This window comes from Amia ocellicauda, chromosome 21 (genome assembly GCF_036373705.1).
Source record: "Amia ocellicauda isolate fAmiCal2 chromosome 21, fAmiCal2.hap1, whole genome shotgun sequence".
NCBI classification, from domain to species: domain Eukaryota; kingdom Metazoa; phylum Chordata; class Actinopteri; order Amiiformes; family Amiidae; genus Amia; species Amia ocellicauda.
Genome location: NC_089870.1, coordinates 14,160,471 through 14,181,881, shown reverse-complemented (window position 1 = coordinate 14,181,881; position 21,411 = coordinate 14,160,471). Strand labels below are relative to the sequence as shown.

The 21,411-nt window shown below is 40.6% G+C and overlaps 3 protein-coding genes across 3 annotated transcripts; all 3 read left to right on the top strand.

The window, feature by feature from the left end:
- The first annotated feature begins 1,722 nt into the window (after positions 1–1,722).
- hsp90aa1.1 (heat shock protein 90, alpha (cytosolic), class A member 1, tandem duplicate 1) lies at positions 1,723–8,083 on the top strand. Its single transcript, XM_066694866.1, has 11 exons — positions 1,723–1,852; positions 2,940–3,104; positions 3,547–3,913; positions 4,221–4,354; positions 4,461–4,775; positions 5,199–5,364; positions 5,497–5,687; positions 5,912–6,059; positions 6,289–6,557; positions 6,964–7,297; positions 7,464–8,083. Exons 2-11 carry the CDS (start codon positions 2,940–2,942, stop codon positions 7,571–7,573), a joined length of 2,199 nt encoding a protein of 732 aa, XP_066550963.1. The 5' UTR covers positions 1,723–1,852; the 3' UTR covers positions 7,574–8,083.
- Positions 8,084–8,593: 510 nt separating this feature from the next.
- On the top strand, positions 8,594–14,222 carry hsp90aa1.2 (heat shock protein 90, alpha (cytosolic), class A member 1, tandem duplicate 2). Its single transcript, XM_066694865.1, has 11 exons — positions 8,594–8,726; positions 9,963–10,121; positions 10,415–10,781; positions 10,900–11,033; positions 11,191–11,508; positions 11,737–11,902; positions 12,025–12,215; positions 12,458–12,605; positions 12,748–13,016; positions 13,248–13,581; positions 13,810–14,222. The coding sequence occupies exons 2-11, from the start codon at positions 9,963–9,965 to the stop codon at positions 13,917–13,919; spliced, it is 2,196 nt and encodes a 731-aa protein (XP_066550962.1). The 5' UTR covers positions 8,594–8,726; the 3' UTR covers positions 13,920–14,222.
- A 2,770-nt stretch (positions 14,223–16,992) lies between these two features.
- Positions 16,993–20,505, top strand: LOC136716862 (uncharacterized). The gene is made up of 6 exons (XM_066694266.1): positions 16,993–17,081; positions 18,173–18,240; positions 18,443–18,496; positions 19,162–19,248; positions 19,552–20,094; positions 20,249–20,505. The coding sequence occupies exons 1-6, from the start codon at positions 17,036–17,038 to the stop codon at positions 20,258–20,260; spliced, it is 810 nt and encodes a 269-aa protein (XP_066550363.1). The 5' UTR covers positions 16,993–17,035; the 3' UTR covers positions 20,261–20,505.
- The last annotated feature ends 906 nt before the right edge of the window (positions 20,506–21,411 follow it).

Below are 21,411 nucleotides of genomic sequence, written 5' to 3'. Positions count from 1 at the left end.
TAGAAAAAAAAAAACTTTATACAGCCCTTTAAAAACATTTACTGTTATCACTGTTAATATTTACAGCAGCACCATGGGTTTTCTTGGAGCAAAACGCACAGGGGACCACTTTGAACAGCAGTGAATGCATAGTATTGCAAACGCCAAGAGTCGTGATCGGCTATATTAACAAAAATGAGTAAATAATCAAACACAATTTCAACAGAAACCCGGTGTACACTGTAAATCAACAAAACCAAATGAATAAAACATATAAAATAAAACCGTATAGGCTGCTGACCTAATCTTGGCTACTTTCTAATTCAGAGCAGAGATGTATCTGAGCAAACAGCAGTAGAATAGAGATGATTTCGCTCATGCAATGATGTTCCTGATAGCACAAGTTGCCATCTTTCACCAACACATGACCGAAGATGAGTCATATGCTTAAAAAGTGCACAGATCCCCATCTGCTACTGTAGCGCAGAAGTACGCAGTTCTACGCAGAGCTGCACAATCCCAGCGATCCCATTGGCGGAGCAGCGCAGATGCGCAAAGTTGCGTTACAAGAGCACGACCACAGTGTTTGCCCTAGTGCAAGATGGTTATTGAAGATGTGTCAGTAGCAAAAAAATATTGTTTCGGCTAACAACATCGACCAGTGCACTTCAGTGCCAATGATGATCCTCCAGGAACTGCACTGATGAGCAAGTGACAGCTGGCAGCTCCAGCCAGAGCGCAGCAGCAAAGGCTTGTCTTCCAGCATGTTCTCACTGAAGGTTATACACGGCCGCTTCCTCTGCGTCCTACACATTGTACACACATTATTATCGTTGGTGCATTTTAAACTGCAAAGAAAAACTTATTTTCATACGTTGTTATATAAAGATCAGAAATCTTCCTTTAATAATTGAAAACAGGATTCCATTACATTTTGTAGTGTTTTCTATAGAACTTTAGAAATTAATTAGAATGAGATGTATTTTATTATTATTTTATGTAAAATATTGTATTTTGCGTTTAAATAAGACTGCTACACATTTTCTAACCATTTCCATAACATTACAATAAAAAAATCATTACTGTAGAATGTTCTAACTGTAGATGAATGAATAACTGATTGGGTGATTTATTATATGCACTGTAGGTTTTAAGAAACATGTCTCCTTGATTACATATGCTCCTTTGTTATTAAAATGAGTGATTAAGCCAATTCTCAATTCACTCTCTGCAGAACATCATGATCCCTATGGAAAGAATCCTCCAGCATGTGCATTGTACATCCACACATCACTCCCCAAAATATCATAGACAGAGGAAACTTTTTTGCATATAATGATAATTGGGATAATAATTAAAGTTACACAGCAGTACAAAATAAAAGTGTGTTTGTGTGTGTAGAGCAACAGATCAAACATGCACACAAGAACATCATTCACACTTTTCTTTAAATACCTTAAAAAAGCCAAAGCAAAGCAAAGCAAAACATCTGTCTGTTTCCAGAGTTTTTAAAGTTTTCATTCATTAAAGAATGGTTCAGAAAAGGTTAGGAAACTCATGTACCCTGCCACATGGTGGAATAGTGCACAGACAGCACTAGGTCCTGGAAATGCTGTGATTGGCAAGGCCTGCTGCGACTTTGCTGCCCTAAAAGGCCAGGCAGCTGCAGAGAGTGCCCCTATCACAGTTACTTTCTTTAGGCCCGCGCCCATAGTGGCCTTTCTTCTAGTACTTTCTGAATGAGGGATTCTGGAAAGTCACCTCTCGGTATAAAAAGGATAACGCCACAAGAGCTCAGAGACATTAGAAAAGCTATAGCCAAGACAAGAAGAGGGGAGAACAACTAACAGAGCACTTCACAGCACATACCACGGTGAGTAAGATTTCACACAGAGCCCAGAGCACACAGCTTTCCAGTGATTTGGACAACTAACAAGATTAGTAAGAATAAATATTATAATATGATTCTGGACATTTTGTTTATTAAATAATAATAATAAATAAATAATAAAACAACCTCAGCAGTTCACTGACTTTTGTAGTGCATGTCTAAAACTGTTACAGAATACTGTATAGTTCATACACAATCATTTAGTCTTATATCCATCTTGAATAGAAAGAAGCACATGGTCTGTGGTCAGACAGGTTGTGACTGAACCATTAAGATAAGATATAACTAATTTATTATTAGAAACGTGAGCTGGTGAGGACCTTTGTTTTATAAAGAATCCACATTTATGAAGCAGATTATTTTTAATTATGAATATGAATTTCCTAGTAAAAGCTAAATCCTTGTGGAAAAAATACTTTACTGGCTTTGTAAAACAACCCTTATACAAAATAAACGATATTGTTGTACAAAAGATTCTACAAGATATACAGAAAGTTGTCTTATAGGTGCTATTTGAGATCCTACATTACCCTAACAAAACAATAAGATAAAGAAAAAAGTGAAGAGCTTTCATGTTTGAAAGTGAAGTTTAGGAAAGGTAATAATAGATACATGAAAATAATTCCGTATACAGTTATAAATAGTGTTTCATAATTTACCTCAGGCTATAGGAACTGTACAGACATTGTGAAGGATTTTAATATAAAAGACAGTGTTGTAATGGTCTATGAGAGACATAAAACAAAATTAAACAAAAGGCCAGACAGTGAGTTGTATTGGTAAAACACCTACCACTAGGCTAATTGTTCTTAAAAATAAATAAATAAATTATTAAGTCTGTTTAGACTTCCAGAATGCCATAGGAAAAAACACTATGCAGTTTTAACATACATATTGGCATCATTTTGTGGTGGAAGATGCTTTGTGAATAGAGCCCATTATATTTTCACTGGATGAAGTGGTTTAGTAAAGATTTTGATAAAGAGAGCTGAAATGCACATATATCAGTAAAATATCAAATACATACAAAGTGGGTGTCATCACCTTACTGGTACTCCTGTTCAATCAGATGCCAGAGGAAGTGAAGAGCAATGTGGCCGCCCAGCCCATGGACGAGGAGCTGGAGACCTTTGCCTTCCAGGCAGAGATCGCCCAGCTCATGTCCCTGATCATCAACACCTTCTACTCCAACAAAGAGATCTTCCTCAGGGAGCTCATCTCCAACTCCTCAGATGTGAGTACACTGTATGTGAAAACAGATAGATTTGAATAAGGTATTGCCAAGTGTTGCTCAAACATTTTTGTTCACAGATCACCTGAGTCTCAGAGGAGACATCCGCAGAGAACACAATAAAGAGTTTAACTATGTTTAACAGAACATACAAATAACTACAAACATTCTTTCTTTCCTATGTTTTAATGTGATGGGTGGTATTTTATAGCGATGTATTAGCTTCTTTCTTCCCATAATTATGTAATCTGTCTACGGACCACAGTCAGAGAAACATTTCCTGATGGCGGCTGAGTCATCTTAATGAAAGCAACCATTTATGATAACCACAGCCACATCGATTCTATAAATCCTTAGCTTTTATAGTGTGTAGTGTGTATAGTGTATATAATAAATTATATTTACTGCTATTACAATGTACATTTTTAATTTTGTTTTGTCCCAGGCTCTGGACAAGATTAGATATGAAAGTTTGACAGACCCCAGCAGGCTTGAGTCTTGTAAACAGCTGAAGATTGACATTATTCCCGACCCGCTGACTCGTACCCTGACTATCACCGACACCGGGATCGGCATGACCAAGGCCGACCTCATCAACAACCTGGGCACCATCGCCAAGTCAGGCACTAAGGCCTTCATGGAGGCCCTGCAGGCCGGCGCTGACATCTCCATGATCGGACAGTTTGGTGTGGGTTTCTATTCTGCCTACCTGGTGGCTGAAAAAGTGACCGTCATCACTAAGCACAATGATGATGAGCAGTATATCTGGGAATCTGCAGCTGGGGGCTCCTTCACTGTCAGAACTGACTCCAGTGAGTAGTTTGCTTCAGATCCGAAGAAAAACAACACACCCAAAAGGAGGTTCCTGGTGATAGCTACTGGCCTTCTCATTCTAGTACATTCCAGTGCCAATGCTAACTTGCATTATGTAAATGTCTGCAAGAAAAAACAAAGCGTACTTTACAAAAACACACGGATGGAAGTCTTCTTCAAATTTCACACATAATTTTTTATAAAGAGATATATGTATATGATTATGTAATTGTGCACCCTATTTGTTTGAAATATTTTAATGGAGTTTACACTTTCTAATTGTTTTGTTTGTGTGATATTTTGCAGGTGAGCCCCTGGGTCGAGGCAGTAAAGTCATTCTATACCTCAAAGAGGACCAAGTGGAATATCTGGAGGAGAAACGCATCAAAGAGATTGTAAAGAAACACTCCCAGTTCATCGGCTACCCTATCACACTCTATGTAAGTGCCTAATTGGCTTTCTAGCTCCTTTCAACATTTTCTTTCTCTTGACATTTGTTTGCATAGTTCTATTTAACCATCTCATTGTCTCTGTGTTATTGGGCAGGTGGAGAAGCAGCGTGAGAAAGAGGTTGCCATGGAAGATGATGAGAAGGATGAAGAGACAGAAAAAAAGGACGAGGCGGAGGGAGCCAAGGGGGACAAGCCTGAAATTGAGGACGTGGGCTCGGATGAGGATGAGGACAAGAAAGAAGGGAAGAACAAGAGGAAGAAGAAGATCAAGGAAAAGTACATTGACGCCCAAGAGCTGAACAAGACCAAGCCCATCTGGACACGCAACCCCGATGACATCACAAACGAGGAATATGGCGAGTTCTACAAGAGCCTCACCAATGACTGGGAGGACCACCTGGCTGTAAAGGTGAGGGTTTAGTCTGTTGCTACTGCTTCTTCAAATACAAGTATGTGTTTTTCTTACAGTTGCAGTTTTCTTTTCATAAGAGAACTAGATTGAAGTTATTTTTGTCCAGACGATAACATTCAGACCAAACGGCCAAATAGTGTAAATAAATTAAAATCTCAGTTAATAATGGGCAGATATGTGAAGTAAATTATTAAATCCTGACATCCAGATTCTGTGATCTACCTCTTACGTGACATGCTTCACAGAATCCTAGCAAAACAAAGAAAGAATCCTAATTATTATAAAGACAAAGAACAACCAAAACAAAACAGAGTAAATGTTCTGCTGTAGTCAGCATCACTTACATTCAGTGGCCCTGGTGTGAGTTTGAATGTCTCTTGGTGGAAGTGGTGTCTCTTATGATGTTTCTGTGCCCTACAGCATTTCTCAGTGGAAGGCCAGCTGGAGTTCCGTGCCCTGTTGTTTGTCCCTAGAAGAGCCGGGTTTGACCTATTTGAGAACCGCAAGAAGAGGAACAACATCAAGCTGTATGTGCGCCGGGTGTTTATCATGGACAACTGCGAAGAGCTGATGCCCGATTACCTCAGTGAGTACCACAGGATTGCTTTTGTAGCATCACAGATTACCATCAAACATGGCTTTAGGAACAAAGCATTGTCATTCTAGAGTAAACAGGACCTATAAACTGATCTGTCTGTCTGGATTTCTGCCTTGTCAGACTTCATCAAAGGTGTGGTGGACTCTGAAGACCTGCCCCTGAACATCTCCCGAGAGATGCTGCAGCAAAGCAAGATCCTGAAGGTGATCCGCAAGAACCTGGTGAAGAAATGCCTGGAGCTCTTCATTGAGCTGTCTGAGGACAAGGACAACTACAAGAAATTCTACGAGCAGTTCTCCAAGAACATCAAGGTTGGTAACATCCTCCCCTGTCAGCCATACAGCCATTGTACATACTGCCCTATGCGTTTCCTTCTGCTACCATGTTTATACAGCCAACAAAACAGTTGTTACCTTCAAACTTCATTGGAAAATACATTTTACTATAGTATGTTGGTTCTCAAATATCTTTACTTTCCATGACAACCTGAAGATGGCTAGTAAAGTAAAAGTTGTGTTTATTTCTGTTTATTCAGCTTGGCATTCATGAAGACTCTCAGAACCGTAAGAAGCTCTCCGATTTGTTGCGATATTACACTTCTTCTTCAGCTGATGAAATGGTGTCACTGAAGGATTATGTTTCACGCATGAAGGACAACCAAAAACACATCTACTACATTACTGGTGAGTGTGCTAAGAAAAAGCAAGTAATTGATTTTGAGTAAAAAACAAACAAACCCCTCACAGACTCAAGCTATTATAGTATATTAATTGCAGAGACATTTTCTTTTAGAATAATGGCAAGATACGCAGACAAGTATTTACATGTAAACATGGCAACTCTAATCCTGATATTGGTGCTCCTATATCTATTTATTTTGCCAAAAAATATAACTAGTTTTAATCCGTGCAGGTGAGACAAAGGACCAGGTGGCCAACTCTGCATTCGTGGAGCGTCTGCGCAACGCTGGCCTGGAGGTGATCTACATGATCGAGCCCATTGATGAGTACTGCGTCCAGCAGCTGAAGGAGTATGATGGGAAAAACTTGGTGTCGGTGACTAAAGAAGGTCTGGAGCTGCCCGAGGATGATGACGAGAAAAAGAAGCAGGAGGAGATGAAGAATAAATTTGAAAACCTCTGCAAGATCATGAAGGACATCTTAGACAAAAAAATTGAAAAGGTATGGCACTAATCAGCTCACTAACTACTAACTACAAAAGGATGCCAACTGTACTTTATACCTGTTGCATTTGTTCATATTTTAATAAACACATAATAGATATTATCCATCACTCAAATGTACAAGTAAACAAGAAAAGCTTCATAATTTATGTGTCTAAGCTCATAATCATCTTATATAAAGAGTGCATGTTTTTATTTGTGAAGGATACGATTTATTAAAATACTGCATTCATTTCCTGTTTTGTGTTGATGTGCCTATGTTGTTTTCATAAAGGAATATTCTTGAAATGCAACAAAATATAATGAATCTGTGTTCTTTCTTCATTCAGTGATCGATAAACACAGACTCATAATGAAACTTTTAAGACCTGGTCTGTAATGATGCTCCTGTCTCCTGTATCCAGGTTGCAGTGTCCAACCGGCTGGTGTCCTCTCCCTGCTGCATTGTCACCAGCACCTACGGCTGGACTGCCAACATGGAGAGGATCATGAAGTCTCAGGCTCTGAGGGACAACTCAACCATGGGCTACATGACTGCCAAGAAGCACTTGGAGATTAACCCTGAGCACCCCATCGTTGAAACACTTAGACAGAAGGCAGAGGCTGACAAAAATGACAAAGCAGTAAAAGACCTGGTGATCCTGCTGTTTGAGACGGCACTGCTGTCCTCTGGCTTCACCCTGGAGGACCCACAGACGCACGCAAACCGCATCTACAGGATGATCAGGCTTGGCCTGGGTGAGTCTACTTAAAACCATACACACACCTAAACAGACATGATACACAATCTTCAATCTTCTGAAAGTATTACACATTTTTAAATGAGTATTAGGAATCATATTTTATTAAAACTACAGAGGCACAGAATTAATGATTTATTGTTGTGTGGTTGTTTTCTGTATAGGAATTGACGATGATGAAACTATTACTGAAGATATCATTCAGCCCAGCGAGGAGGAGATGCCAGTCTTGGAGGGAGAGGATGACACATCCCGAATGGAGGAAGTTGACTAAAAAAAGCTCAAACTTCATAGAAAATGTTATTTAGTATTTATTTATTTTTAATATTTTATGTTTTTTTTAATGTTATTTCAGTTATTTGTTTTTTTTGTTTTTTTTATCTTGCAAAGATGTAACATGTCTTGTTATTAAGGATGGTTAACAGAGTTGATTGATAGGTACAGTATGTCCCAGTAAATTATTTTATTTCTGCTCTAATGAAAAATGTTATTTTTCTACAGGACTGCTTTGTTATTTACATATCAGCATATCAGTTCCTTTGGATTGAATACATCTGCATTGTATAAGGACATTTGGGATGTTTTAAACTAGGCTGATTTTTAAAATGTGAAATGTGAATGCCCAGGAGTACATTTCTATATATTTAAAAAAAAAAATACAAAATGTTACTGTTCTCTAGAGTAATCAAGTAATCAGTCCATTGTGAGTATTGTGCTGGCTTTTTTATTATAAAAATGTATTACATTTTGTATAAGTGTGATTTCTAATAAAATATATAAATTATATAGGTGTAGATATGTTTTGTTTAAAATGTACAGAAAAAAACGTGGTTAGGAATGATATATATATATATATATATGAATGTGATAATCTACATATCCACTGGAGTTCTATAGAATATAGCCTACATTTTCTTACACAGAAGTTTGCTTAACATGTGGGGCACCACCTAAAATCAAACAACTCCAACCGTCGTAGCTAAAAAGAAACTTTGCACAATACCATTGTACAGAAAACCGAAACAGAAATCACAGAAACATTCCTCCACCTCAGGCAGTGAGACTCCCGAAGCGCACTGTTCGGGAACACAGCCCTCGCCGTGCAGAAAGACCCAGAACGTCCGCAGTCAGCCAATCAGCGCTCGGCTTGCGCTAAGACAGAACCACGCCCCCGCCCGCCCACCGTACCCTTTTCAAGGGGAGGGGCGGGGCTTAGCAGACGCTTCAACGGACGCGGCCGTGATTGACAGCCCCGCTCCCGTCCGCACTCCGGCGGCTTCGAGACGTTTCTGGAAGCCCGTGTGTTTCTCGAACTCTCCGGAGCGGCTGAGCCGGGTATATAAAGCGGCGCAGGGCAGCGTGCTGTCAGACACTGCGGCTGCGACTCTCGCCTGAACTTTAGGATTAGCGAGGGATTAACTAACAAGGTAAGCACGAAAAGGCAGGTTACTTTAATGCAAATGAGAATTCTTCAATATATAGCTAATATAATGGTCATTATTTGGTAATATCGACAACAATGGAATGGGGGAAAAAAGCAATAATAAGCAATTAACAAAAACAATTACGCGATTAACTACAAATGAATGCAACTTGCATTTATAAAGAACTAAAGATTACATTACATTATTAGCACAATAACTTAATTTATTGCGCTTTAACCACTTTGTGGACGTATCTAAATAATACTAGTTCAATTCAAATTACATATTGAAAGAAGAATCTTAATCTATAGTGGATCGTATTGAACGTTAATGTTAATGGTTAGTCTAATGTAGAGGATCACTATCTACTAAGCTAGCTATATAACAAAAAAAGACAGACGTGCAAGCATTTAATTTACAATCGATGACACATTTCAGCATTCAGAGGAAGCTTGGTGTGCAGTTGCACGGCTGGGCTGCTTGATAATTTGATATCCAGGACCTAGCCCAGGTGAGCGCCGGCCACAGGGATGGGAGTCAGTAGATTCTAGAACTGCGCAGTTCTGTTCTCTGCCGGCAGGGGGCGGAAGGGTCGCATGTTCACGGAGCCATGTGGTTTTGAACGAGGCTTGAACGAGACCCAGACATGAAATTACACCGATGGATTTATTATTTTAAATTAGTCTTTATGTATTTAGTTCTAATTATGTAATTTTAATAGCGTGCATTGTTTTGAGAAGTTTACATAATCCTTATTAGCTTTCTTTGATATACGTGGTCTCAATTGAAGTATAAATCGCTGAACTATTTTCCCCACTAGTGAAAAATACATACAAGTCACATGAACTTGAGTATGAGCTGTCCCAAAGATGATAATATTAGATTAACATTACTGGGGAATTGCATAACAAAACCATTAATTTAGTAGCAATATTAGAACCTCTAGTACCAGACACCCAATTTATGAAGGATATCCTTTCAATATTATATGACCCCCCCACACTTTTGTTTTCTTTAAAAAAAAAAAGCTAAAGTCTCAAAAAGCTGAACCCAAATTGCTATCTAAAACATGACTCAAATGGGTTCTGATTGAACTAATTCTTTAAGTACAGTTTAAGTCAAATAGACCCACAATGCTTAGAAAGACATTATATGTTAGAGTAGAAAGATTTGTTGTAATCGTCCAGTTGTCTTAATGAACATAATATCCATATGGTAATTAAATTATGTGTTATTCAGATGCCTGAGGACACGCAGATCCACGATCAGCCCATGGACGAGGAGCTGGAGACCTTTGCCTTCCAGGCTGAGATTGCCCAGCTCATGTCCCTGATCATCAACACCTTCTACTCCAACAAAGAGATCTTCCTCAGGGAGCTCATCTCCAACTCCTCAGATGTGAGTACACTGTAGAAAGCAGGCAGTCCTGATGGTGTGGTGGGCACTTTTAACTGACAATAATAAGAATCTGTTGTTGGAATATGGGTGCTGTATTTTAAGATGCAGTGCTTGACAACCACCCCCATGGCCATGCAAGCAACCCTGCGTGTTGATTTTAACTGACCAATGCCCTGATGGCAATGGGCTGTTTGACAGAGGCCTGGATACTTTATATTTGGGAGTTGTGGGAGATTCAAATGTTATAGATTATGCTTTGGCTGCATTAGTAACTTTGAAACTATTTTCTCAAGGCTCTGGACAAAATCCGATATGAGAGTCTTACAGATCCAAGCAAGCTGGACTCTGGGAAAGACCTGAAGATAGAGCTCATACCGAACAAGCAGGACCGCACCCTGACTCTCTTCGACACCGGGATCGGCATGACCAAGGCTGACCTCATCAACAACCTGGGCACCATCGCCAAGTCGGGCACTAAGGCCTTCATGGAGGCCCTGCAGGCCGGCGCTGACATCTCCATGATCGGACAGTTTGGTGTGGGTTTCTATTCTGCCTATCTGGTGGCTGAAAAAGTGACCGTCATCACTAAGCACAACGATGATGAGCAGTATGCGTGGGAATCTTCTGCCGGGGGCTCCTTCACTGTCAGGGTTGACACAAGTAAGGATAAATGATGTTGTACTTCAAATTTAGAATGTCGTCTTTCATAGGAATGGTGAAATTGGGTAAACACCCTTCCAGAATGGCTAACCTGCTTTAATGTCCTTTCTTCAATCAGGTGAGCCACTGGGCCGCGGCACAAAGGTGATCTTGCACTTGAAGGAAGACCAGTCTGAATACTTGGAGGAGAGGAGGATTAAAGAAATAGTGAAGAAACACTCTCAGTTCATTGGATACCCCATTACATTGTTTGTAAGTATCATCATCTTCAGTTACTTGTGTAACCGCTTGAAAACAATGTTAGATGCAGCAGTTTAATGTATTGTCTCCAGACGTGCTGGGAGATGAACCTCAGCATTTTGTTTTATAAAACAGTGCAAAATCTGAAGGCTGCTTTTTTCCCTTGCAGATGGAGAAGGAAAGAGACAAGGAGGTGAGCGACGACGAAGCGGAGGAGGAGAAGGACAAGGAGGAGAAAGAGGAGGACAAGAACGAGGAGGACAAGCCCGAGATTGAGGACGTGGGCTCGGACGAGGAAGAGGATGAGAAGAAGTCTACTGACAAGAAAAAGAAGAAGAAGAAGATCAAGGAGAAGTACATTGATCAGGAGGAGCTGAACAAGACCAAGCCCATCTGGACACGCAACCCTGATGACATCACAACTGAGGAGTATGGCGAGTTCTACAAGAGTCTCACCAACGACTGGGAGGACCACCTGGCTGTGAAGGTGAGTCCTCATGGCACTTTAATATTGAATACTCAGCCTTATGGATAAGGGTGCCTGCTAAGAAATCGGATAATAATAATAAAAAATGCGTTGTGTACATTTTAAGCCATTAAGGCTCAGGTAATTAAAATAAAGCATTAACTAATGATTTTTAAAATTCTTGTGACGGTAACAAGCCCAGAGATTTTCACATACCCTTCAACTGTTCTTTTTCTTTCTCTGTTGCAGCATTTCTCAGTGGAAGGCCAGCTTGAGTTCAGGGCTCTGCTGTTTGTCCCAAGGCGTGCTCCCTTTGACCTCTTTGAGAACAAAAAGAAGAAGAACAACATCAAGCTGTATGTGCGCCGAGTCTTCATCATGGACAACTGTGATGAGTTGATCCCTGAGTATCTGAGTAAGTTTTTTCTCTAGTAACACATGATTCCTATTCAATTTCTACCACAATAACCCTCTATGTGTAAAATGTTTTATGGATCCATCAGTTCCCCAATGTAAAGTCTACTTTTCTTCTGTCAGACTTCATCAAAGGTGTGGTGGACTCTGAAGACCTGCCCCTGAACATCTCCCGAGAGATGCTGCAGCAAAGCAAGATCCTGAAGGTGATCCGCAAGAACCTGGTGAAGAAATGCCTGGAGCTCTTCATTGAGCTGTCTGAGGACAAGGACAACTACAAGAAATACTACGAGCAGTTCTCCAAGAACATCAAGGTCAGTAAGCTCCTCGACCACACACTGGGTTTCGGTTACATTTTCTAAAACCAAGCTTTAATGTATTTTACAAAACTATCCATCCAATGAACATGGGTTGCGTAGTGACACATTTTGATAGTTGTCATGCATTGCTTCCAAATTATATTTTTAGGACTTAGGACTTTAATACATGTCAAAAGCCTTGAAATTATGACTTTATTGTGTATGGGAGAACTTAAAGTGTGTTGCATCTGTTACAGCTTGGAATCCATGAAGACTCGCAGAACCGCAAGAAGTTGTCTGAGCTTCTGAGATACTACACTTCAGCCTCTGGGGATGAGATGGTCTCCTTGAAAGACTACGTCACCCGGATGAAGGACAATCAGAAGCATATCTACTATATTACAGGTTAGGAAGATTATCTGAAAGTACAAATAAGCTGAGATGAGCAGAACTATGAATAAATACATTAAATTAGACTTAATTTGCATCATATATAAAAATATTTTGAGGGATCGAAGACATTTCCCAAGTCTTTGAATCCCTGCAGGTGAGACAAAGGACCAGGTGGCCAACTCTGCATTTGTGGAGCGTCTGCGCAAGGCCGGCCTGGAGGTGATCTACATGATCGAGCCCATTGATGAGTACTGCGTCCAGCAGCTGAAGGAGTTTGAGGGTAAAAACCTGGTGTCAGTGACCAAAGAGGGTCTGGAGCTGCCTGAGGATGAGGAGGAGAAAAAGAAGCAGGAGGAGAAGAAAGCACAGTTTGAGAACCTCTGCAAGATCATGAAGGACATTCTTGAGAAGAAAGTGGAAAAGGTGGAGCAGCAACCCATTTACATCACAACCTTTCTCCATTCAATACTTAAACCAGACGTTTTAATCTGCAGTTAATCTTGTACTTCAATTAATTAAAATTGAGTGGATAAAATATACAAGATTTGAGTTAATTGGGTATTTGTTTAAGTTGAATTAGGAGAACATCGAAGAAGGGACAAATTAAACTTGTAAGACCTGGTCTGTAATGATGCTCCTGTCTCCTGTATCCAGGTTGCAGTGTCCAACCGGCTGGTGTCCTCTCCCTGCTGCATTGTCACCAGCACCTACGGCTGGACTGCCAACATGGAGCGGATCATGAAAGCCCAGGCCCTGAGGGACAACTCCACCATGGGCTACATGGCTGCCAAGAAGCACTTAGAGATTAACCCTGAGCACCCCATCGTCGAGACACTCCGACAGAAGGCGGAGGCTGACAAAAATGACAAGTCTGTGAAAGACCTGGTGATCCTGCTGTTTGAGACGGCACTGCTGTCCTCTGGCTTCTCGCTAGACGACCCACAGACGCATGCAAACCGCATCTACAGGATGATCAAGCTTGGCCTGGGTGAGTCTTTCACTAAACTTATGAAAAGTAGGCGAACTATGATCACAAAATAGTACATGTATGTTTATGCATGAGTTTCCACTCGTTCAATGCTTTAATTCGTACAGTCTTGTTCAGAAAGAACTGTAGTGATATGATATTCCTCAAGCCCTCTTAGCTGTAGAAGTATGTATGGCTTTAAGAGGAGGTTGTGTTCTGAGTGTCTCACAGTGTGCGCTCTCTCTCCAGGCATTGATGAAGATGACCTCTCCACAGAGGAGTCCAGCACTGCTCCCATTGAGGACATGCCGCCTCTAGAAGGAGAGGATGACACGTCCAGGATGGAAGAAGTTGACTAAATACTTCACTGTAAATTCAGAAATGTATACATTACTGTAAATGTATTTTTGCTGAATTCAGGCAATAGTTATCAGCCTTTCTCCTATGACTTTATTTTTATTTTTTTTACTTATTCCATTTCCCGTTGCATTGAATTGACTGCAAGAACCAGCTGAATTACTTTAAAAATTGTTTTCTGATGTATTTTTGTATTTATTTACATTCCATAATGTTTGTTTTTGTTTGAGTGTCAAATAAGAGCACTGTAAATTTCAAAAATTAATTGTTCCAGAAATGTTTAAAATAAAGCAGAATTATTGAAAGCTGTAGTCTGTTTTTAAGTTTAATACACTGACTGCTTCTTTGATGCATGTATGTAGCATTCTAGAATTTGTACTTTAAGATTAGTTAAAATTCTGTGGACATTTTTGTTATGATGTGAAAATGCCATGTGCTGACTTTTTCTGATTTATTTCTTGGCAGATGAAATATCTTGGTAATAATATTTAGTAGACTTAAGCAATGCAGAGTCTCTATTTTTATTATATTATGCAAAGAATACTTTACAAATATATGTCCTGTAAAGAGGTGAAACCTTGGGGAGGAGTAGGGTCTCCCTGGTCCTTAGATATTAAAGGCCTATTCTTACATTATCAATTGGTAATATGCTTAGCATCATGTAGGGTTTGGCCAGTGGGACTGCAGTGATTAACAGGGCACACAATTAGAACCCAATAAGCTGCCTAATGGTTATACAATTTGGTGGCGGATTTGTCTTGCAATCTTACCCGACACACTCGAGAGCGGTGGCTGGTGCTTTTTTCAATATGCAGAGATAGCCTCCCAACTCACAAAATTATTTTTAGGAACGTAGGTCTACCTGCCACCGAACAGAGAGAGAAACCGTTCATGGACTTTGTATGGATGTGCTTATGGAAGTATGTAGGCTTTCACAATTAGGAGGACGAATAAAAAAACATGCCTTTAGCTACTCAGAGACCTTTATTTATTATCCAACATTCATTCTAATGTGTGCGGATAGTCTACAATGATGAGACATCCTTAAATCCATCTAATTACATTCGCTGCAGCAGTATTCTAAAGGGATCGGCAAGCTTTTCCCCAACACTCAAGAATACACTTGATTTCTACCATATACGTTGTCAAGGTCTTCACATTTGAATGACACTTTGTGTCGAAAACCTCACACAAATGTTTTTGAACACAAGTTTGGAGTGAACTACTGCTTAAGAAAAATTATGTTTTGGGATTTATGTGTAGTAATATAATCAGAGTTTTTGAGACATACTGTGGTAAAAACTTATTTAAAGTATGGTGTAGGGTTGCAAAAACATTAAATGTACGGTGTACCATTGTCAAATCACAGTTAAGTGTGGTGTGTTGTACAGTGGTAAAAAAAGTAATGTGGTGTACCATGCTAAAATCAATAAAGTGTGGTGTGGTCTGCTGTGTTAATGTAGCATGTGCAGGCCGGAGCCCCCCCTGAACTCGAAGTGCCGTCTTAGTGTAGAGTGTAGAGTGGTAAAAACATGATGAAGTGTGCTGTGTAGTATACTATGCTGTAAATAGTATGGTGCAGTGTGTACTTTGAATTTTCTGCCTCTGCTTCAGATCCCATAGTAACCACAAGTTGTATTGACAGCAAACTGCAACCTTACAGAACTAATGACCGAACATTTGTTTATCTTTAAACATTACAGTAAAAGTATACGGTTATATATAAGTGTTGTAGGGGTCGGGGTGGTTTGTAGGGGATGGGCAGATGTCATAGGGGACAAGAGTGTAGTCTTTGGCACCTGCTTTTTATGACCACTGGTCTGTTTGTCTTTTTTGGTATACTGTATTTTGCCAGGGTACACTGTACTTTACCATGTTTTATTACACACAGTCATTAGTGGTGATATTACAATATGTAGTTTACTAGCCAAAGCTGTGACATAACAGTATGCAGTTTAGTAATAGGGTATGTTGGTTACAATCTGTTCATGTATCAGTCATTCAGTCATTTGTAAAATGCAGTGAGATATTTGCAAAAAAGGAGCCTGCCCACGCACACGCACTGACTGACACATTCACACACACGCAGTCTGACACACACACAGCAGTGGTGGAGTGGCAACATAATAAGCAGGTATACTAGGCTATATGGGCCAAAGATAAGGCTGCATCACTTTTGTCCCCTACAACACACCATTGCCCTCTGCATACTGTAATATCATTGCTCCTGAGGTACACATACTGTATACTTACATAATAGCACAGACAGACACTAACCTACCTCCTATTATACTACAGCTGCATTACTACACAGATAATACTGCTCATAGCACATAGTCTGTCCTTTATCTATTTGAAAATTATAAAGGGGTTGTAATGTAAGAACAGCTTAATTACTCTTGGGGCTAATTCCATTGGATAATAATAATAATAATAATAATAATAATAATAATAATAATAATAATACACATTCTTATACTATCATGAACGTGAACATTTTTGCCATTATACTACAGCTAGTAACCTACCTAACTGTAAACACTATTGCTGATGCATACCACTTCTAACCTTAATTATACAGTACTAACCAACTATAATTTGCATATTACCATAAAATAATACATATCCAATAATAGCCTATATCAGACAAAAAGTACTGTCGCGTGCAGTCTCTTCAGATACTGCACTTTAAATTCTAGTTGATCAATTATAATTCTTGAACGTGTCAATGATCTAAATCAGGAAAATACAGCCAAAGTGTGCAATGGGTCTGATGATCAGTTTCCTTACCTGCGAATACCTTGGGTTTATCCAGAAGCTGAACAGCTCCAAAGCCAGGACGTCTGGTTGAATCACATCCTCACACTGTGCGTATATAATAATGACATTAATTAAAACACTATGTGATATTATTATTATTATTATTATTATTATTATTATTATTATTATTATTATTATTATTATTATTAAACACCAAAGGGAAATGACAATCCGGGTTTCATGAGAACACATGAGACCCGCAAAGGCCGGCCTCTGGGGTTGACTATTTAAGGTGCAGTGCCCGTCCTTCGCCTTGCGGGGGCGCCAGAACACAGCTTTCTAATACGCGGCGGCCAGGATGTCGGCTAGGCGTAGAAAGCGGAGGCAGAAACGGGCGGTGCAAGGTAAATATACCGACCATGAAATGGCAAATATCGAAATAAACAGCGCTCTTGCCGTTTTAAATGCATTTGCTTTCTCGACCTGCATATAGAGTTGCTGTATTGTCTTGCAGGAATGATGGGAGATGTATTATTGTAGGCGTCTTCGCTTGTTTTCACCCGGAATTGTATAGCCATAGCCATCTCCAAAGAAACAAACACGCATTTATTTATGGGAATAATTGCTATTGCAGAAAGGCTGCGACGCATTATTGTGTATTTGGTGGTCGTGTACAGAAACCAGACGCTACGTTACGTTTGCCGTGCGTTACGTCTGGACACTCGGCTGCGCTACGCAGGTGCGTAGAAATAGCAATAATAAAAGTTTTCAGTTTAGCTCCTTTAGTCAGTCCTCGTTTAAAGGATGGCATGTCAAAATTGTCACCCCGAGTGTCGGGGAAATAGACAGCCCGTTTTCCCCCTTGCCTTAGGAAATGATTGATATTCAGTATTTATGTAATGTTGCTGGCCAGTAAAATGATGTTCTATGAAGCTCAATATTAATATATCGATGTAACCATATATTAGAGTCAAGGCAAGCATGCAAATCAGTTTGAGTCGTTTTTTCAATCATTGCAATATTGTTGAATAGGTTTAAAGAATCAGTGCAATATAATTCCACAGATTGTTACAAAATTATCTGAAAGTTCATAGTAAGTATGCATTTTATACTGTTACTTTATAGGCCTAACCCTCAGTGTTTTTATGGGCTACGTTTTATGTTTATTAAACTGATAACTGCTCCTCATTTAGGCCTGTCTTTCAAACTTAAGAAATAGTAGATCTTGTACTAAATCACTTCTACAAAGCTGTCCCTAACAAACCACACAGGAAATAATTACATGTATTTTATTTAAGCACAGTGTTAATGTAGAACACATGAAATACACTTTAAAACATTGATTAGGTGTACAAACTGAAAATCGCATCATGAACTATACTGTTATGTATTGTAGCTGTAGCTTCTTTCGCAGCACATGGAAATACTGCAATAGCGAAGTTTGTTTAGAGGATGCATATAATGTGATATAGACTCACCTGTCTTGCCTTTGCAGGGTTCGGTGATGGGAAAGATGGGCGTAAATGTTCGGAGAGCGTGGAGAGGCTGGCATTCAAATACATGGTGAGAATGAGGAACTGTGCCTTAAAATGTCCACCACAGATCGTGTAGCATGTGGACCCTGGCCATGATAGAAGGGACCTGTGTGCAGCTGTGAGACGCAGGAGAGCTTATGGGGACTTGTAACTGTTTTAGCACCTCACTATTTGCTTGATAATGGGAATGCCTCTTGTCTTGTTCATTTCCGTTTATTTGTCCTCCCCAGGAGAAGTGTAAAGTGGAATCGAGCACGGACTCTGACTCTGACACAAGTCCCGAGGTGATGTTTATGTTGAGATCCTCCATCTGCATTGTTGTGATCGACGGTAAATGTTAGCGTAGACTGAGCAGTGGCGTAGAGACGCGGCAGGTTGGATCTGAAATGCTGTGTTAGATGCAAGAGGCGGATCACATGAACGGAAGAGCCCTCCTGTGATAACCCAACGATCCTCCATTAACTCAACCACTTGCGATTAATAAACCATAAAACAACCAGAGCGCAACAGAAAAAAATCCTTCTTTCTTCCCCTTGTCTGCAAATGATTATCATAAGAAAATATACTGGATCATTTTCTGTGTTCAGCATGCTGTCTAAATGACCCCAGCTTGCTTCCTCTAAATGTGAAGCAGGGCACATAAGTTTGTAAAGTTAAAATGTGTAAGGTTAAAATGTTCCTTTTATTTTACATTTATAAATTGAGGCTAAGATCTTAACTTTGGATTATTGTGCTTTCCATACTCCGACTGGGAATGACTCATCAGGCCAGGCAAAAACCAGAAGTGAGGAGAGGGCAAGAAGCTTGTAACTCTCCTGCCTGTGCTGTTTTGCGGTTGCCTGAATGAGAAGAGAAATACAAATATTTTCTAGTCGAAAGTCTGCACAGCCCTGAGTTCTTCAATACCAAATGTCGAGTCAGAGGGTGAACTGCTGCCTCTTTCGTGCAGGGATGCGTCTCCAGCACACCTGAGAGCGGAGCTGCCAGGAAGGTGCTGCCTGTAGGACAGGCCAGAGGGGGACGCTATCACCTGCCAGTGAGTGAGGGAGCTGGGGTCTCTGAGGAGGGGAGAAGGAAACTCTTGTCCAGTGTTTAACATTTTTAAAATAAATACATTTAATAGGATGGCACCCCTGTCTTCTCATCGAATGAACTAAGATGTGTTTTTTATTTTTTTCTGGGGCATAGAATGAGTACTAAACTAAAAGTGAATGAAAGACCAAGCAAAAGTGCAAATAATGATCGAAACCCTTACCTTCACAGTATCTGAAATGATCAAGTGCAGGAGGGCAGCTGTGGAGGTCTCTCGGGATTAATTCTTGCCTGCATTTCTCTGCAGTCGCTGGACCCGTACGACGGCAGCTCCGAGGACTCCTCTGATGAGTCCGACGGCAACTCCCGGAGGCAGCGGCAGGGGGGAAGCGTCCCCAGGGTCCGGGGCCAGACAGGGGGCTCCAGCTCGGTCTCATTCCCGAAAGACCCTGGAAAAAGTGCCCCCTCTGTGAAGCTGGGCGAGTTGCAGCCCCCAACGGACATCCAGATGAGGTCCTCCAGTGACTCGGAGGTCAGAGCGGGAGAGCCCGTTTCTCCGAGGGGCCGCGAGGGCTGTGGAGACATGCCTGTGGACTCGGGGGTGCACACCGAGTCCTCCCTCTCCACCCCGGGACAGTTTGCCTTTGTGAGCCTGACCCCGGTCCGGCTGCCCGAGAGCCCCTCATACAGGAGCCGGGCCGGCCCTCGCAGGACATACCCGAGACCCCCCGAGGAGGTCCCCGACAGCCCTGCGCCACACGAGGCGTTTCCCAAGCGCAAGTCGGGCTTCCCAGGAGTGGAGGCAGGAGAGCGGGCTCTCAGGAAGAAGCAACGCACTGTCAGGACAGAGGTAGGTTGCTCTGTCCATGGCTACTGGAGGAGTTAGTATTGGTTCCTAACAAATACACTTCTCTAACAGTCCTCAGATTTGAGTGGTTTGTTGATACTAGCCCAGTGGTCTGAGTGACTGCAGTAATGTCATTTGAATCTTGCCTTCTGTACAGGACACCGAATGAGGCGCAGAAGTCCTTTAATGCTGCTGTTAATGAAGCTGTGGGTGTGCCTGCCTGTTGCCGTTTGGTAAATCGGTGATGCACTACAGTTTCCCCCAAAGCACTTTTTTGTTGGTATAAATAATGTGAATATTAGGGATGCTTTTGAAAGTGTTGTTAAAATATATCTAATACCATATATTTTTTTTGTTGTGTTACTAAAATGGTGAATGTAAATAAATCTTCAAATACAATAAAAAAATACTGCACTGGGAACCACTTCTAAACAAGGCTGCGATTGTCTTTATAATGAAGAGGGTGAATTGGGCGGTTTTATTCACAGCGTCCAGTTAAACGGACTGAAAAATATGCCTTCATCTCTGCACATGACTGTAATGCTTTCCTGGATGCCATGGGATTGAACAGGAGGCCTTACCACAACCAGTGGCCAAACTTTTTGGGTGTTCACAACTTGGATGTATAAAACGAGGTGGGTTCTGTGGGGGTGATTTTTCCAGGGTTTGACCTGTGTTTAGATGCACCATTTATTTCTCAAACAACCAGTTTAGAAAAGACTAGTACAATTTTTAGCAACTTCTAGAAAAAAGACCTGATCAACAGGAAAAATAAAATGCATATACTTCTTGCTATATTTAATAACTGGTTACCACAAGCCAGTAGTAGTAGTAAATTAACAACAAAATTGAGGAAAGCGGTAAGAAACTCTGCTTAAATTGGAGCAGCAGCCTCTGCAGAAAAGCAGACCGTGTGAATTAAAAGCAGATTAAAATAATATGAAATGTGAAAACCAAGACCTATGTGGATAATTTGAATTTAGGGACTTCTCAAGCGGTTTCCATGTTTCAATTGCAAAAGCGTTCCATTTTGCAAAGACCATTTTGTGTGGTTTATAGCCTTGGTTATCAGGACACATGCACACTTATTGCGTGCTCATAACCTCATATCACATGTGCAGTGTTTTCTGAGCAGACAGCAGGCAAGAGGGCAAGGCCCAACTATACATAGACAAAAAAGTCCGCTTTAGTCATTCTTTTCAAGATTGAAGTAAGTAAAAATTAGGTTATGAGCTTAAAAAAAAAAATCTATTAGCTGACCACAACTTCAAAAAGTAAGGCTCCTGCTTTAGTCTACCTCAAATACATTTCAGTTGACAT

Excerpts from the sequence above, each read along its gene's own strand:
- hsp90aa1.1 (XM_066694866.1), top strand. The coding sequence starts at position 2,940 with ATGCCAGAGGAAGTGAAGAGCAATGTGGCCGCCCAGCCCATGGACGAG. Across the intron at positions 4,355-4,460 it reads GCTACCCTATCACACTCTAT|GTGGAGAAGCAGCGTGAGAA; the intron begins GTAAGTGCCTAA and ends GTTATTGGGCAG. Across the intron at positions 4,776-5,198 it reads AGGACCACCTGGCTGTAAAG|CATTTCTCAGTGGAAGGCCA; the intron begins GTGAGGGTTTAG and ends TGTGCCCTACAG.
- hsp90aa1.2 (XM_066694865.1), top strand. The coding sequence starts at position 9,963 with ATGCCTGAGGACACGCAGATCCACGATCAGCCCATGGACGAGGAGCTG. Across the intron at positions 10,122-10,414 it reads TCATCTCCAACTCCTCAGAT|GCTCTGGACAAAATCCGATA; the intron begins GTGAGTACACTG and ends TATTTTCTCAAG. Across the intron at positions 11,509-11,736 it reads AGGACCACCTGGCTGTGAAG|CATTTCTCAGTGGAAGGCCA; the intron begins GTGAGTCCTCAT and ends TCTCTGTTGCAG.
- LOC136716862 (XM_066694266.1), top strand. The coding sequence starts at position 17,036 with ATGTCGGCTAGGCGTAGAAAGCGGAGGCAGAAACGGGCGGTGCAAG. Across the intron at positions 17,082-18,172 it reads GCAGAAACGGGCGGTGCAAG|GGTTCGGTGATGGGAAAGAT; the intron begins GTAAATATACCG and ends TTGCCTTTGCAG. Across the intron at positions 18,241-18,442 it reads GGCTGGCATTCAAATACATG|GAGAAGTGTAAAGTGGAATC; the intron begins GTGAGAATGAGG and ends TGTCCTCCCCAG.